This window comes from Oncorhynchus clarkii, chromosome 6, assembly GCF_045791955.1.
Source record: "Oncorhynchus clarkii lewisi isolate Uvic-CL-2024 chromosome 6, UVic_Ocla_1.0, whole genome shotgun sequence".
Classification (NCBI taxonomy): Eukaryota; Metazoa; Chordata; class Actinopteri; order Salmoniformes; family Salmonidae; genus Oncorhynchus; species Oncorhynchus clarkii.
In genome coordinates this window covers 66,600,746-66,616,159 of record NC_092152.1, presented here as the reverse complement: position 1 = coordinate 66,616,159, position 15,414 = coordinate 66,600,746, and the positions used below count along the sequence as shown (strand labels likewise).

Sequence of the window (15,414 nt, the reverse complement as noted above, 5' to 3'; positions counted from 1 at the left end):
AAACAGACATTTTAATTCACACTCTTCGATGGAAGAAAAGTGGTAAAGGAATTATTTTGACACATTATTTTATTTATATTTCGCTTTTTTATTCAAAGTCAAGATAAGTGCTGCAGGATCAGAATGGTGTTCCTTAAGCCTGGCCCTACTTACAGCACTATTGACTGACCGCAGTTCATTTGCATTCTGCTTTGCATATCATATGAGTCAACACAAAGCGCCACTAGTGGGCAGTCAGGTCAACCGGTTGGAGGGGGAGAGAGTGGGCTCAGGGTCAACCTGTCCCCCGTTGTCAATTGAGGAGAATGGCTCTGTACTGGACCGACTGGATTAACCGAACAACAAAAAGTTCTGCCCTGACAATGTGTTCTCTATTTCCAGACAGAAAGCTGTCATTGTCCCTGCAGTGAATGCCCTCTCATTCAGATGCTAATCAAAAGGCCTTTGCGAACGAGAAGCGAAGAAAGGCAAAGTTGTGAAAGCCGGTGGAAATGGGAGTCACAGAGTCAGTCACGCCTTTTCATTCTTCATTCCATCCCTCCACCATTTGTCCTTCCTCTCGCTCACCAACCCCGGCTTCAACAGGAAAGAATTCTAAAATTAGGTGCCACAGTTTCTTCAAGGAAAAAAGCCTCCGCCACAAAATGAACCTGTTTGAAGAGTATTTGAAGTGTGTCTTTGATGTCTGAAAACATCCAAGTGCAGACAGGATATCTGTGAGGAGAGACTCATTAATGGGTTGATAAAGACACATTCCCAGGAACAGCAGTTTGACTAAAACAACTGCTGAAACCTGAATGTTACACTGAATGGGATGCAGCGGCAGGTAGCCTAGTGGTTATAGCTTTGGGCCAGTTACCGAAAGGTCGCTGGTTCAAATCCCCGACCCAACAAGGATGAAAAATCTGACAATGTGCCCATCAGCAAGGCACTTAACCCTAATTACTTCTGTAAGTCGCTCTGGGTAAGAGCATCTGCTAAATGACAAAAACGTAAATGGAATGAAGTTCTCAAACAAGTCTAATGGAAGATTGTCTTTATCCAGTCCCCTTGTATCAATATGGATTTGATACTTCATTGTGTCATAGGAATGTATCCAAAGTCAGATTAATAAATGACTCAACTATGTGTTAATGTACTGCTGATAACATGACACGCTATGCAAATATAAATATGATGCACCACAAGGAGGCAGTGTGGAGCATGTTAACCCATAATGGGGCCTGGTGGCACAAATGAGGTAAGAGTGTCTTTATAAGAGAGCTGCCATCAGTGCTATGACCGGACTTCACACGGCAGCATGACTTGACAGAAAATCGCTGTTTGGGGTATCGGCATTCACTTCATAGAGTAGTGAAGGAAAAAATATGAAATGGGGCCCTTCATGTAATGTCTCAGGCAATATGATCTGCTAAGGAAAGAAGAAGAAAAATGTGACGAGCACAAATAATAGGTAGGGCATAACTACCTCAAATCCGGTACTGTGGCAGTCACCAAGCCCTGCAGTACTATTGAGGGGTTCAGGTGACAGCCTGTTATTGGATGACACTGAGACAGAGAAAGGGAAGAGGAACAGAAAGGTTCTGTTCACACCCTCAGATAAACAGACAGAAAGAGAGGGATGGGAGGAGGAATAGGGTGAGAGCTTTCTTGACACCTCATACATACATAGAAAATGAAAAGGGAAAGGAGAAAGAGAGAGTAGGCCTACATTGTGGAGACGAAGCGTGAGAGAAAGGTTCTCTGATTGCAGGCTCATGCTGGGCTGGGTGTGCCTGTGTGTCAACAGGCAGGCTGGCTGTGAATCAGACCCATCTGAGGAAAAGAGGGCCAAGTAACACAGGGTGGGCCTCCATGCTGATTCCTCCCTGCCTGCCTGAGGGGGCTGCTCTCTGGCCTGTACTGGGATGGGAGTGGGGTCACTGGAACTTAGCCCACACCCACACCTCAGATCAACCTGGAATTGGTGGGCTGGTTGCTAAGGAAGATCACTCACTCCCTGGCACTGGAATTGGTGTCTCATCCTGACTCCACATCAATCATCAGGGCTCAGCCTAACCCAAACCCCTGTGTGTGTGTGTGTGTGTGTGTGTGTGTGTGTGTCTTGCCGCAGTGTCCCAGTGCAACCTTCCTCAGCTCCCCTTCCTCTGGCTCAGACTCATTCCACAGTTCATCTGACATGACCTTAACTTGACCTTATTCCTGGCTAAATGCCCAATGTAAACTCCCCTTGGATAGACCTCTCCTTTGACAGCTCTGCATTGTACTTGAACCGTAGACCTCCACTCTGCTCAGTATGCACTCCACAGCCTTGAAGACCTTACCTCCAAGCCTAGAGAAACCTGTCCTGTCCCACCCCCCCCATCCTTCAGCCCATTTAGGCACACATTCATCCATCCATCATCGTCCATATCGCTGCTCTCAAGAAATACCTACAGCAGAGAATCGCCTTTCAGTGTCACTACCTAAAGTCCCTGTCCTGTCACAGTGTGACGCCTACTGTTCTCTATGATAGGGTGGGATGTGTATGTAGCAGAGGTGGAAAGAGAAAAGCTGGGACAGACGAGCCAGCATGGATTAGTCACTGCTGTCAGTGGCTGAACACAACTGTAATTAAAAAGAGCACAGCCATGGTAAAGCTATTTAGAGCTGCTACAGCCAATTCAATCCATTTCATGCTCATGACAGAAAAAATGGCTTTTCAAAGCGAATAACACTGACAATACTGTGGTGTTAACAAGCCATCCACTGTGTATCCAATAATAACCATCTTTGCCTGCACAAAATGTGTGTTATTTGGAACAAAATTGTATTCCAACTGCTGAATAGGATAATGAACCCCTAATTTCTAAAGCTAGATCCCTAAAAAAATATCAACACTTATACGCACACCCAGAGTCATACTTTATATGGGCAATATTGTCTGAATCAATATAGCAAAAGCATTAAAGAACATGTCCTTTAAGTCTATAAAATATGGCTGTCATTAATGTAATAGGTAGAACTCATTTTAGTGCTGTGATGTTGGCACCATTACTTCAGCAGACCTGCAGGGTGACTGGTAGAGGAGAGCAGTGAATCAAGTATACTCACTGATGTCCCCCTCGTGGTAGATGACTGAGTGGTAGGGCACGTCCTTGTCTCTGAGGTACCTCTCCGAAGGCTCCACGTAGTACATGCCCTGGTGGGTCTGGATGAAGCCTTCAAACCTGCCGTCCACCACCGAGCCGTGGGTCAAAGTGCCCTTCTCACCTGGACGAGAAAGACAAGGTCAGGAAGGGTGGTCAACTCAACTCTAGTCAGTTGGGGTTAGGAAGAAAGTCAATGCTCAACGTGTGAGAGAAACACTCAAAACATACAGACCAATGCAAGCTGACAAACAGAACATCATGCGGACACACACACACACACACAGCTCTAGACATTGAGCAGATGGTAGACAGTGAGCTGTTCCTGGGGGGAATACCGTCTTGGACAGAGTCCGGGTGGAACGAAACATATCCCGGTCTGTCTGGATCATAAAGACTCATCCCTGCTCCTCTCATCTGACCTTGAAATCAGACAAATAATGACTAGTAATAAGAGCTTGGACTCTGGTTAGTGTCAGGGGGAAACCAAAGAATAGTTTCTTACGCAGAAGGCACAACTAAAGCTTGAAGAATCAAGGAACCAGTGAGAAAGAAGTGGGAATAAAACAAAACGCTGTCAGGGCATAGCAGAGTCTATTAAACATCATCCGCCTTTGAACCAGACAGAGAAAGTCTGGCCGACGAAAAGGAATGGTTTTTAATTCAGTGTTTGTCAAGAGCAAGCGCCTTGAAAAACCTTTTCCATCAGCAGCTATGCAGGTTGGAAGAAAAACTATAACTCCCAATTAAACCTGTGTTATAAAAAATGCAGACTCTGGAGGGCTATAATTGAAAAGGATAGATGACTGGCAACTCAATGGGAGAAGATCACTAAATCAGGGAGAGAATAAGACTTGTTTTCCTCAGGATAGGGAAGCCCAACTTCATTTTATCTGCTGCTCTCCTCAGTTCTGTATTGGTTGCGAAAATGTTGGAGCGTTTGTCTCATAGCTATCCTGAGGGACCATTGCAGTTTAGCGTAGACAGAGAAAAACAGCCAACCAGCCAGCCAGCCTCTCTCCCCAGTTAGGTTTCTGTTTCCAGAGGAAAGAGGCCCAGTAGGCCCGCTGGGGGCCGTCTGCTCTGCTCTCCTGCTGGAGATAACGAGAGCAGCAGAACACACAGCTGTCCCATGGAGCATCCAGCTCTTTCTCCCTAAATATCTGTCTGTGCTCCAAGGGCCCAGAGTCCTCTCTGGTTTTTTCAGGCCCTAGCCATGCAGTTTGTCAGAAAACACTGGGACACTAACTGGTATTTGTAGCAGTTTTGATACTGAAAGTGAGAAAAACAGAAAGTGCTTTCCATTAATGCTACTGCTGTACATTAGGCACATATTAGATTAGAGTAATAGGAAACCACAGTCAATAACCGAGGTGCTTGCTCAAAATAATACTGTACTGTAAACTAGATTTCCTCCATCTAAACAAAATCAGCAGGATACTAGGGAAAGGAATGTTGAGCTATGCTGAGACCATTCATTGACAGTAATAACTGTCACTTTAGATGACTTCATGTGTCATTTGTGCTGTCCCATTTTCTTCATAATAATACATGAATAATACTTTCCCCACGGACAGCTTGGAGATCAGAGCGAGGACCAATTTAATCTGTTGTCTTATACTGGGCAGCTCTTGGTAACATTAAAGAGGGCCCTACGGTTTTGATATAATTTCAGGGACAGATTCCCCCTTCTGATCTCCAGAAGGCACAGCGCATTTTCCCAGAGAGGAAGCCCTTTATCTGGGCATGAAAGGCCAGTGCAGAGGGGTTAGACCCATCCTCTGTGCACATATGGATCAAGTCTGATTATTGTGCCAAGGAGTGCTCAGAACTCAGACACGAATACCCTCACAGCCTCAGCAAAGGGAGTACTAAAAATTCCTAGTTTAAGTCAGGAGAATACGGCGCTTCCCAAGGGCAACTGACAAGACTTTTGTATCAGAGAAGGAGAGAAAAGAACACGCAACACTAATGAGAGCTGGGTTAATGTGGCCGTATAGACAGTGGGAATTGAATATTCTTTACCCTTGTACCTAATCAGAAACCCTACTGCAGTCCAGATACAAGCAGCTTCACTCCAATTATGGGAATTCCAGTAGACTGGGACCAAGGTAACCACCTAATTTAGTTCATGAAAATGCCTGGTCCCCAAAGTGCTAAGTGGGCTAATGTAAAGTAAGGAGAGTGGAGTCTGCTGGTCTTTATGAGGGGCAAATGAGAAAATGAATGTCTAGGCCTATCTGATCACACATAATAGAGAGGTCTGGTCTCTGGCTCTCTACTAGCTCACAGTACTTCACTAGCAGATGGGTTCTTCTCCCATCCCAGTACAGACAGCTATTAGCTACAGGTGGAGGAGAAAGGGACTCAAGGGAGAATGGATCTTGGGATATGACCTATTTACCTCCAGTTCATGGTTCTTCGATTATCAGGCAGAGGCCAACTGATGAGCAACTGCATTTAACACAACGCTGGAGATGTACAGTGCCTTCAGAAAGCATTCACCTCCGGGACCTTTTCCTCGTTTGGTTGAGTTACAGCCTGAATTTAAATTTGATTACATTTTTATTTTTGGATCACTGGCCTACACACAATACCCCATAATGTAAAAGTGGAATTACATTTTTTTTAAAGGTTTGTTTATTAATTAAAAATGAAACCCTGAAATGTCAATAAGTATTCAACCTCTGTCATGCCAAGCCTAAATAAGTTCAGGAGTAAACATTTGCTTAACAAGTCACATAATAAGTTGCATGAACCAACTGTGTGCAATAACAGTGTTAAACATGATTTTTGAACAACTACTTTATCTCTGTACCACACACATCTGCAAGGTCCAATCAAGCAGTGAATTTCAAACACAGATTTAACCACAAAGACCAGGGAGGTTTTCCAATGCCTCACAAAGGGCACCTAATGGTAGATTGGGGAAAAAAAGCAGACATTGAATATCCCTTTGAGCATGGTGAAAGTTATTAAATTTCACTTTGGATTGTGTATCAATTAGGGATGCACGATATATCGGTGAAGATATCGGAATCGGACGATATTAGCTAAGAATGGCAACATCGACACCGGCCCGATGTCTAGATTAATGCCGGTGTGCAAAACCGATGTCAAAGCTGACTTATATAACGTAGGTACATGACGTAATGACGCCACAAAAAATGTAGGAGCTACACGTGCAACACAGCATTCCTAACCGAGCCCACAATGTCTGCTGTGTGGATAGAGCAGTGTCTTCTGCTGTTTCAGTTAGTTATTGTTCTATTTCACTGTAGAGCCACAAGTCCAGCTCAACATGCCTTAAATAGCTCTTTTATCACACACCCCACACATGGGCAGACCTCACATGGCTTAGCTGGTGTCTCCAGAGATGCAAGCTCTCATTGTCACTCAATGCCTAGGTTTAATCTATTCTACTACACCCAGAAATCTGCCCTTTTCATTCTCTGTTCCCAAAGTACTAGACGACCAGTTCTTATAGCCTTTAGCCGTACCCTTATTCTACTCCTCCTCTGTTCCTCTGGCGATGTAGAGGTTAACCCAGGCCCTGTAGCCCCCAGCATCACACCTATTCCCCAGGCGCTCTCATTTGTTGACTTCTGTATTCGGAAAATCCTTGCTTTCATGCATGTTAACATTAGAAGCCTCCTCCCTAAGTTTGTTTTACTCACTGCTTTAGCACACTCCGCCAAGATACAACTGCCAAACGGGGCAAAGTTACAACCTACTGCAGAGATAGCCTGCAGAGTTCTGTCATACTATCCAGGTCTGTGCCCAAACAGTTTCAGCATCTACTTTTAAAAATTCACCTTTCCAGAAATAAGTCTCTCACTGTTGCCACTTGTTATAGTTATATTTTTCTATTGTGTTATTGACTGTACAGTTGTTTATGTGTAACTCTGTTGTTGTTTGTGTCGCACTGCTTTGCTTTATCTTGGCCAGGTCGCAGTTGTAAATGAGAATTTGTTCTCAACTGGCCTAAAAATAAAAAACAAGTCAAGCAGTCATTTGAAAGAGTAAGAACATTTCAGCAAGACAACTCAAAACGAAATCCATTAAAGCCAAGATAATATATCGGTGAACATATCGGAATTGGACGATATTAGCTAATAATGCCAACATTGGTATAGGCCGATGTCTAGTTTAACGCCGATGTTAAAAACCGATGTTAAAGCAACCGTGCATACCTATATAAACGTAGGTACATGACGTAATAACGGCACGTAAAATTTTGCACTACACCTGCAACACAGCATTCCTAACCTAGCCCACAATGTCTGCTGTGTGGATCGAGCACTCAATTGAAAGAGTAAGAAAATTTCAGCGAGACAACTCAAAGCTGAAATCCATTAAAGCCAAGATAATGGCATTCACTGCCCTTGATAACAAGCAACCGTTCTCTGTCGTGGGTGATGTTGGCTTTCGTCGACTGGTCAAGCACACTACCAAGTGCACTATTTTTCATTTTTGGCAGTAATAGCGTCACTGCTATTAGCTCCATGACTGACATTCGGACCAGCGATATCAGCCCCATGAGCATGCTGAGTCTGACAGCACAGTGGGTCGTCGAGGATTTCGTACTGAGGAAAGTCGTATTTCATGCTCATGAACGTGCTGGTTGTCATACCACTGCTGCAATTTCAATGGCATTTGAGAACATGTTTGAAACATGAACACACCAGCTAGCTCCAGTCGAACAACTGACTCGAGACATAAGCTCATCAACTGCGCCTGCAGCAGACGTGATACCCTCCGTCATGGCATTGAAACGCCTGCTCAACAGGCATTCTCTCTTTACTGTGTCGCCACCATGCTCGATGCAATGTACAAGGGCCGATACTTCGATGCAGACAAGAAACAAGAAAATGTTACATACACAGCTGGACAAGATGGAAATGGACACAGTGACAGTGCGCACTGAGGAAGAGAGGCCACGGACAGACAGAGCTGAAACTTTACTGCTTGACATGTATGATGAAATCCTGGAAGAGAATGAAACGACTGAACAAATTAACAACAAAACAGCACAGCAAGTAAGTGAAATAAATAGGTTTTGATTATGTTTTACTGGTAATGGGGCAATACGTAAATGCCAACAAAATAACTTTTTGGTCAGTGTGTGTGTGTGTGTGTGTGTGTGTGTGTGTGTGTGTGTGTGTGTGTGTGTGTGTGTGTGTGTGCGCGTGCAACCTTTACTTAACTAGGTCCTTTAAAGAACAAATTCTTATTTATAATGACGGCCTACCCCAGCCAAACCCGGAAGACGCTGGGCCAATTGTGCGCCGCCCTATGGGACTCCCAATCACGGCCGGATGTGATAGAGCCTGGATTCGAACCAGGGACTGTAGCGATATCTCTTGCACTGAGATGCAGTGCCTTAAACCGCTGTGTCTATGTGCATGTTAAGCATTCTAGTACAGTTAAAAAGTGAAAAGTCTGCAAAAATGTTTAATATCGGTTTAATTTATTTTTAAGGAAAATATAGGATATCGGTAATAGGCAAAAAATGTCATGTATGTGCATCGCTAGTAGCAATACACAGAGCCACTACAAAAGATACAGGCATCCTTCCTAACTCAGTTTCTGGAGAGTAAGGAAACCACTCAGGCATTTCACTATGAGGCCAATGGTGACATTAAAACAGTTCAAGTTCAATGGCTGTGATTGGTGAAAACTGAGGATGGATCAACAACATTTTAGTTACTCTACAATACTAACCTAAATGAGAGTGAAAAGAAAGAAAGAAGCCTGTACAGAATACAAATATTCTAAAACGTGTTTACGATTAGGCAATAAAGTAAAACTGCAAACAACGTGGCAAAGAAATTAACTTCATGTCCTGAATGCAAAGCGTTTGGGGAAAATCCAACACGACACATCAGAGTTATTTAGGATAAAAAGAAAGGGAATAGAGCTAAGCACAGGCAAAATCCTAGAGGAAATCCTGGTTCAGTCTGCTTCCCAATAGACACTGGGAGACAAATTCACACAAGACCAAATTTACACTGGAGTTTTCTTACCAACACTACCTTGAATGTTCTTGAGTGGCCTAGTCACAGACTTGAGAATCTATGGCAAGACTTGAAAATGGCTGTCTAGCAAAGATCAACAACCAATTTGACAGAGTTCGAAGAATTTTAAACAAAATAATGTGCAAATATTGTACAAAAGCTCTTTAAGACTCCCAGCTGTAAGCGCTGCCAAAGGTGATTATTACATGTATTGACTCAGTGTCACACCCTGACCTTAGAGATCCTTTAAATTCTCTATTTTGGTTAGGTCAGGGTGTGACTAGGGTGGGTAGTCTAGTTTTTTCATTTCTATGTTGGCCTGGTATGTTTCCCAATCAGAGGCAGCTGTCTCTCGTTGTCTCTGATTGGGGATCATATTTAGGCAGCCTTTTCCCACTGTTTTTTGTGGGATCTTGTTTTTGTGTAGCTGCCTGTGAGCAGCCCAGAACGTCACGTTTCGTTTTCGAATGTATTGTTTATGGTGAGTTTCATATTTATTATACATGTGGAACTCTAAGTACGCTGCGCCTTGGTCCATTCATTCAGATGATCGTGACACTCAGGGATGTGAAATTTTGCAAAAAAAATTGAAAAACATTTTCACTTTGTCATTGTGTGTATTTAATAGTTTTTTGATTCAGGCTGGAACACACCAAAACGTGGAATAAGTCAAAGGATATGAATACTTTCGGAAGGCACTGTATTAGACAGAAAAGGGTTGAGAAGAGAAAGATGTTGCCACTTACTGCAATTCAACTCTGAGTGCAATCTTTATCCCTAATTGCAGCATTCTAGAGTATTAAATTTTTGTAACCCTTTGTTATTGCAGCAATTATGCCTTTGGCAAGCGGCCTTGCTTGCAGAAGCGTGATTGCATGATGATTACACGACCACTATTTCTCTGAAGATTAGCAACTGCCAAAAAGCTCATCAAGCTTGGGGAACATGGTCTTTGAGGACAATATTACGTGTTCCTTGCAGCGTATCATCTCTTGTATGGAAACTGTCCACATACAAAAATAATGGGGGGATCAAGGTTTTAGATTTGATTTAGTTAAGCCTAAGGTTCTCTGTCATACATCAAGGCCTCGGTAAACATGAACATCATCTTCTGACTATTTTAATTATTCCCTAAGTAAGCCAGAGTGAGTCTGGCAATTAAACTTATCAGTAACCACGTTTCCATCCACAGTTTTTATGCGAGTAAAGGCATACCGTGTATATTTAAAAAAATCACAACAGCTGTGATGGAAACTGGATGTCTCAATACAAGTTTATAAATGCCTACAGATCATGGGTTTGTTCGACAGGTGGGATCTTTGTGTCTAAAATTAATTATGCACGAAATGGCGGTAGAAATGCCATTATGCGCAAATATTGATATAATAACCATAATATTGAAGTAAACTTGGTGTCACGAGATGATATGGTGTGTGGTCCTCCCACTACGACTTGGGAAACCAAGCAGTTTATTAGGCTGCTAATGAACTTCACAGCATTGTGAAAGGGCACAGTGATGAGTTTGATGCTCCTTTCCAATAAATATTGAGGGTCTTATTCTGGTAACATGATGACCGATGCTTGAGAAAAAAATATTCTAGTTCTTATTCTTAATCATCTCATCATGCGGACTTGCCTACTCGCATTGTAGACCATCTGCGAGACCAGAGTAGGCACATTTACTATTTATCGCACCAGTTTGTGACAAAACGATCACAAGAGTTGAAAATGCACTGGAAACACATTGAAATAGGGATGCGCGATATAGTCAGTGAACATATCGGAATCGGGCGATATTAGCTAACAATGCCAACATCGGTATAGGCGAATGTCTTGTTTAACGCCGATGTTAAAAACCGATGTCAAAGCTGCCGTGCATACCTATATAACGTAGGTACATGACGTAATGACCCCACGTAAAAATGTTGCGTTACTCGTGCAACACAGCATCCCTAACCTAGCCCAAAATGTCTGCTGTGTGGATCGAGCAGTGAACAAGTCGAGCAGTCATTTGAAAGAGTAAGAAAACTTCAGCGAGACAACTCAAAGCCGAAATCCATTAAAGCCAAGATAATGGAATTCACTGCCCTTGACAATCAACCGTTCTCCATCGTGGGTGAAGTTGGCTTTTGCCGGCTGGTCGAACACCGGTACACACTACCAAGTGGGCTATTTTTCAGATGTTGCCCTACAGGAATAAGACAGTAATAGCGTCACTGCTATTAGCGTCACAACATACATACTATGGAACGCCGTTTGGGTCTTTGCGTGTCAAAAAAGATACAGTAGCACTGTCAAAGATGTACAAATAAAGTCTGCAAACAAGCAAACACTAGCCACGAACAGAGTTGGTAATAAAGCATCATTTGTTTGACCGCAACTTCTGGGGTAGCTAGCATTAGCTTGGTACCTAGCTAGCACTAATTACAACCAGCCTGAAAACAATGACCATTTTAATTATTCTTAGCAAGGATTTAGGAATCCTTGTGAGTAAGTATTAGCTAGGTTGCCACTTGTTGTTCGCATATTGATATTGAACTTCAGTTCATGAAAACAAATAGCTAGCCAGCTACTTAACCCTGTTGCCCAAAGCTAACGTTATAAGCAGCCAGCTAGCTTTATCTGTCTAGTGAGGCTCGACCGGACCGGGTAATGTGTTGTGAAGCTAGCCACAATAAGGATTGGGCACAAGTGATATTTGCGGTTTGCCTTACAAATAAAAGTATGTCATTGACAGTGATGCAAATGAATGCAAACAGAATTATGCCATACTTTTATTTTGAAGGCTAACCCCAAAGTCCACTATTGTGGCTAATCCTTATTGTGGCTAGCTTCACATAGATGGGTCTGACCACCATTAATCAAATAAGAACGGTCTTATAAATTAGGGTTATTTTAGATTAGCTAGTTAGCTAGCTAACTATAGCTATTGAAACGGATTATGTTGTTATTTGACACGTCACGTAGTGTTATCTTTTGACGTGTATCTTTTTTAACACGCAAAGACCCAAACGGCGTTCCATATAAATCCTGGTTGAAAATGAAACGCTTGAACAAATGATCATCATAACAGCAAGTAAGTGAAAGAAATAGGTTTTTATTATGTTTGACTGGTAATGGGAACACACGTAAATCCCAATAAAATAACCTTTTGGTCAGTGTGTGTGTGTAACCTTTATTTAACTAGGCAAGTCAGACATTCTTATTTACAATGACGGCCTACCCCAGCCAAACCTGAGCGACGCTGGGCCAATTATGCGCCGCACTATGGGACTCCCAATCACAGCCGGATGTGATAGAGCCTGGATTCGAACGAGAGGCTGTAGTGACGCCTCTTGCACTGAGATGCAGTGCCTTAGACCGCTGCGTCCATTTGTGTGTTTTAACTATTTAACTGTATTAGAATGCTTAAAAAGGCCGCAAAAATTTGAAATATCGGTTATAGGTATCTGTTGTTTTAGCAAGGAAAATATTGGATATCGGTATAGGGCAAAAATGTAATATCGGTGCATCACTACATTGAACTTTAGATTTTTATTTGGTACATGAAAACTTAAATTCACAGATTTTTATCTGCAACAAGTATGTTTGGTGGAAACACACCATTGGCGGGAAAATGTGCACATATTCTTCATCCAGATTTTTGAATATTTGCATGAAATATTCCAATTGGATGGAAATCTAGCTAGTGCACAGCAAATGAGTGGGGCTCACTGTAATAGGATCTTAGCAGACATGTTAAAATGTCTGAAAAACAGGGCCTCCCGGGTGGCGCAGTGGTTGGTCTAGGGCACTGCATCGCAGTGCGAGCTGTGCCACCAGAGACTCTGGGTTCACGCCCAGGCTCTGTCAGCAGCCAGCCGCGACCGGGAGGTCCATGGCGCGACGCACAATTGGCCTAGTGTCGTCCAGGTTAGGGAGGGTTTGGCCGGTAGGGATATCCTTGTCTCATCACGCACAAGCGACTCCTGGGGCGGGCTGGGCACAGTGCGCGCTAACCAGGTCCCCAGGTGCACAGTGTTTCCTCCGACACATTGGTGCGGCTGGCGTCCGGGTTGGATGCGCGCTGTGTTAAGAAGCAGCTTGGTTTTTAGCTGCAACAAGTATGTTTGGTGGAAACACACCACTGGTGGGAAAATGTGCATATTTTCTTCATCCAGATTTTTGAATATTTGCATGAAATATTCCAATTGGATGGAAATCTAGCTAGTGCACAGCAAATGAGTGGTGCTATTATGACATCACTGTAATAGGATCTTAGCAGACGCATGGCTTTCGACCTTCGTCTCTCCCAAAGACCGTACGGGAGTTGTAGCGATGAGACAAGATAGTAACTACTAACAATTGGATACCACGAAATTGGGGAGAAAATTAAAATTTTAAAAAGTCTGAAAAACAGGAGAAAAGGAGGTTCTAAAAATAACCTGTGGCTTGGCAGGGTCGTGTTTTCGGAGGACGCATGGCTCTCGACCTTCGCTTCTCCCGAGTCCGTAGGGGCGTTGCAGCGATGGGACAAGACTGTAACGACCAATGGGATATCATGAAAATTGAAGAAACGGGGTAAAAAAATTAAAATTATTTATAATATATATATATATATATATATATATATTTTTTTTTTTAAACACAGAGATATTAAAGGTGACACAAAGAGTATGGCCTTTACAGCAGAGCACAACTACAGAAGTTCAACGTTTAGATTTCTGATTCTGAAATTGAATTGTGCAAATAAATGAATATATCAGTGCGGTAAATGCAGTTATTCTGACTTAATCTAAATTCCACCTTTGAATGTCCACCTTTATTATTGACAAGAAAAATCTAGATGGATTTTTGGTCTGGACAAACCTTTCCATTGCATTACAAATCACATCTGAGAAATGGCTACAACATCGTCGTCCTTGGAACGACACAGTGCTGCTTCTCTAAAAGGAAACAGATCTCAAGATTTCCATTTGATAGAGATGAGAAGTGTTGCTCCAGTGAAGTCTGATTTGAATTACAGTCTGTTCAGCAGAGGATAAGAGAGATGACAGCATCTGAGAATGATGAGGTGGGAGTGGAGATGAGCCCGCTGGGATCTGAGAGCTTCACACAAACACACCACGTCACATGACCGGACAGACACACCTTGGCCTTGTTTTCTCTTGTGTTACATGTGAGCTCTGCTGCAGGCATGGGGAGGATCCTGAGGATGTGAGGCTGGAACGTGACTAACACATTCTCCAAACGTATACGCACACACACCACACACACAGACAAAGAGTGGAGTGGAGAATGATATCCATTAACAACGTTCAAAAGCACAACTCCAGCCCGCCAACGCTACCAAACCCACAACAACACACTGGCGCACACCCACACACCACAGATCAACGCAAAAGCAAATAATCAAATTGGATGCGGGAAGCGTTTCCCTGGTAACTATCGTAATTGTGTCTGTGTGCACAAGGACTTTGTCGTTCCAGAAATAATTGCTGGACTTACCGAAGATTTCTCCAGTGTAAATGTGAGAGGGGTCGTAGGGCGCCTCCACTCCTGATATCTCTACCTTGAGGTCTGGAGAGAACAGGCTGGTGTCCCTCTTCATCCGCAGATTGAAATGCCTGCAAGAGAGGAACATGAAAATACATTACTACACTACCCAGACCCCGTTTAGTACCTCCAACATTCCTGCTCATGGTTCAGTAAAGATCTATGCAGCCAGAATGACAGGAGAAAGATTAGGGCAAGTAACAACGCCAAACCCAGTGTCTCCCAACACTGACAGACTACTTGGCTGTAAGACATTTCATTTCACATAGGCACAGAAAATGAAAATAAAAGGTTAAATAAATAGACATATAGGGCCTTCATCAACTTCTCTCGGTGGAGACAATAGAAAGTGGTTGTTAATTGAGAAACATCTTAAATGGATGGGCAAATTCTTTAGATAGTTCAGCAGCACAAGTCTATTGTTCAGGAAGAATATTTCCCATAAAGTCCTGATGACTCAGATGCCTGGGCTGGGACCTTCAGAGAATCACACCAGTCTCTTATCAAAACACAGGTCAAGTAAATCATTACTCCATATTTTTAAACGAGGCAAGCCAGTTAAGAACAAATTCTTCTTTACAATGACGGCCTACACCGGCCAAACCCGGATGACGCTGGGCCAATTGTGTGCAGCCCTATGGGCCTACCAATCACAGGCGGTTGTGATATAGCCATAGGGTTTGATTAGAGTAGGAAGGTAGCCAAAGTCCTTCACAGACTGTAGGATTTTAGCC

At 43.1% G+C, this 15,414-nt stretch overlaps 1 protein-coding gene across 1 annotated transcript in view; it reads right to left on the bottom strand.

The window, feature by feature from the left end:
• The window catches only part of LOC139411473 (disintegrin and metalloproteinase domain-containing protein 10-like), a 116,116-nt gene that overhangs the window by 23,227 nt on the left and 77,475 nt on the right, over nucleotides 1-15,414 (bottom strand). Inside the window, exons 3-4 of the mRNA XM_071157895.1 lie at nucleotides 14,633-14,751; nucleotides 3,094-3,252 (exon numbers count right to left, since the gene is read on the bottom strand). Of these exons, the coding sequence (XP_071013996.1) occupies nucleotides 3,094-3,252; nucleotides 14,633-14,751 (278 nt within the window). The remainder of the gene's footprint in view (nucleotides 1-3,093; nucleotides 3,253-14,632; nucleotides 14,752-15,414) is intronic.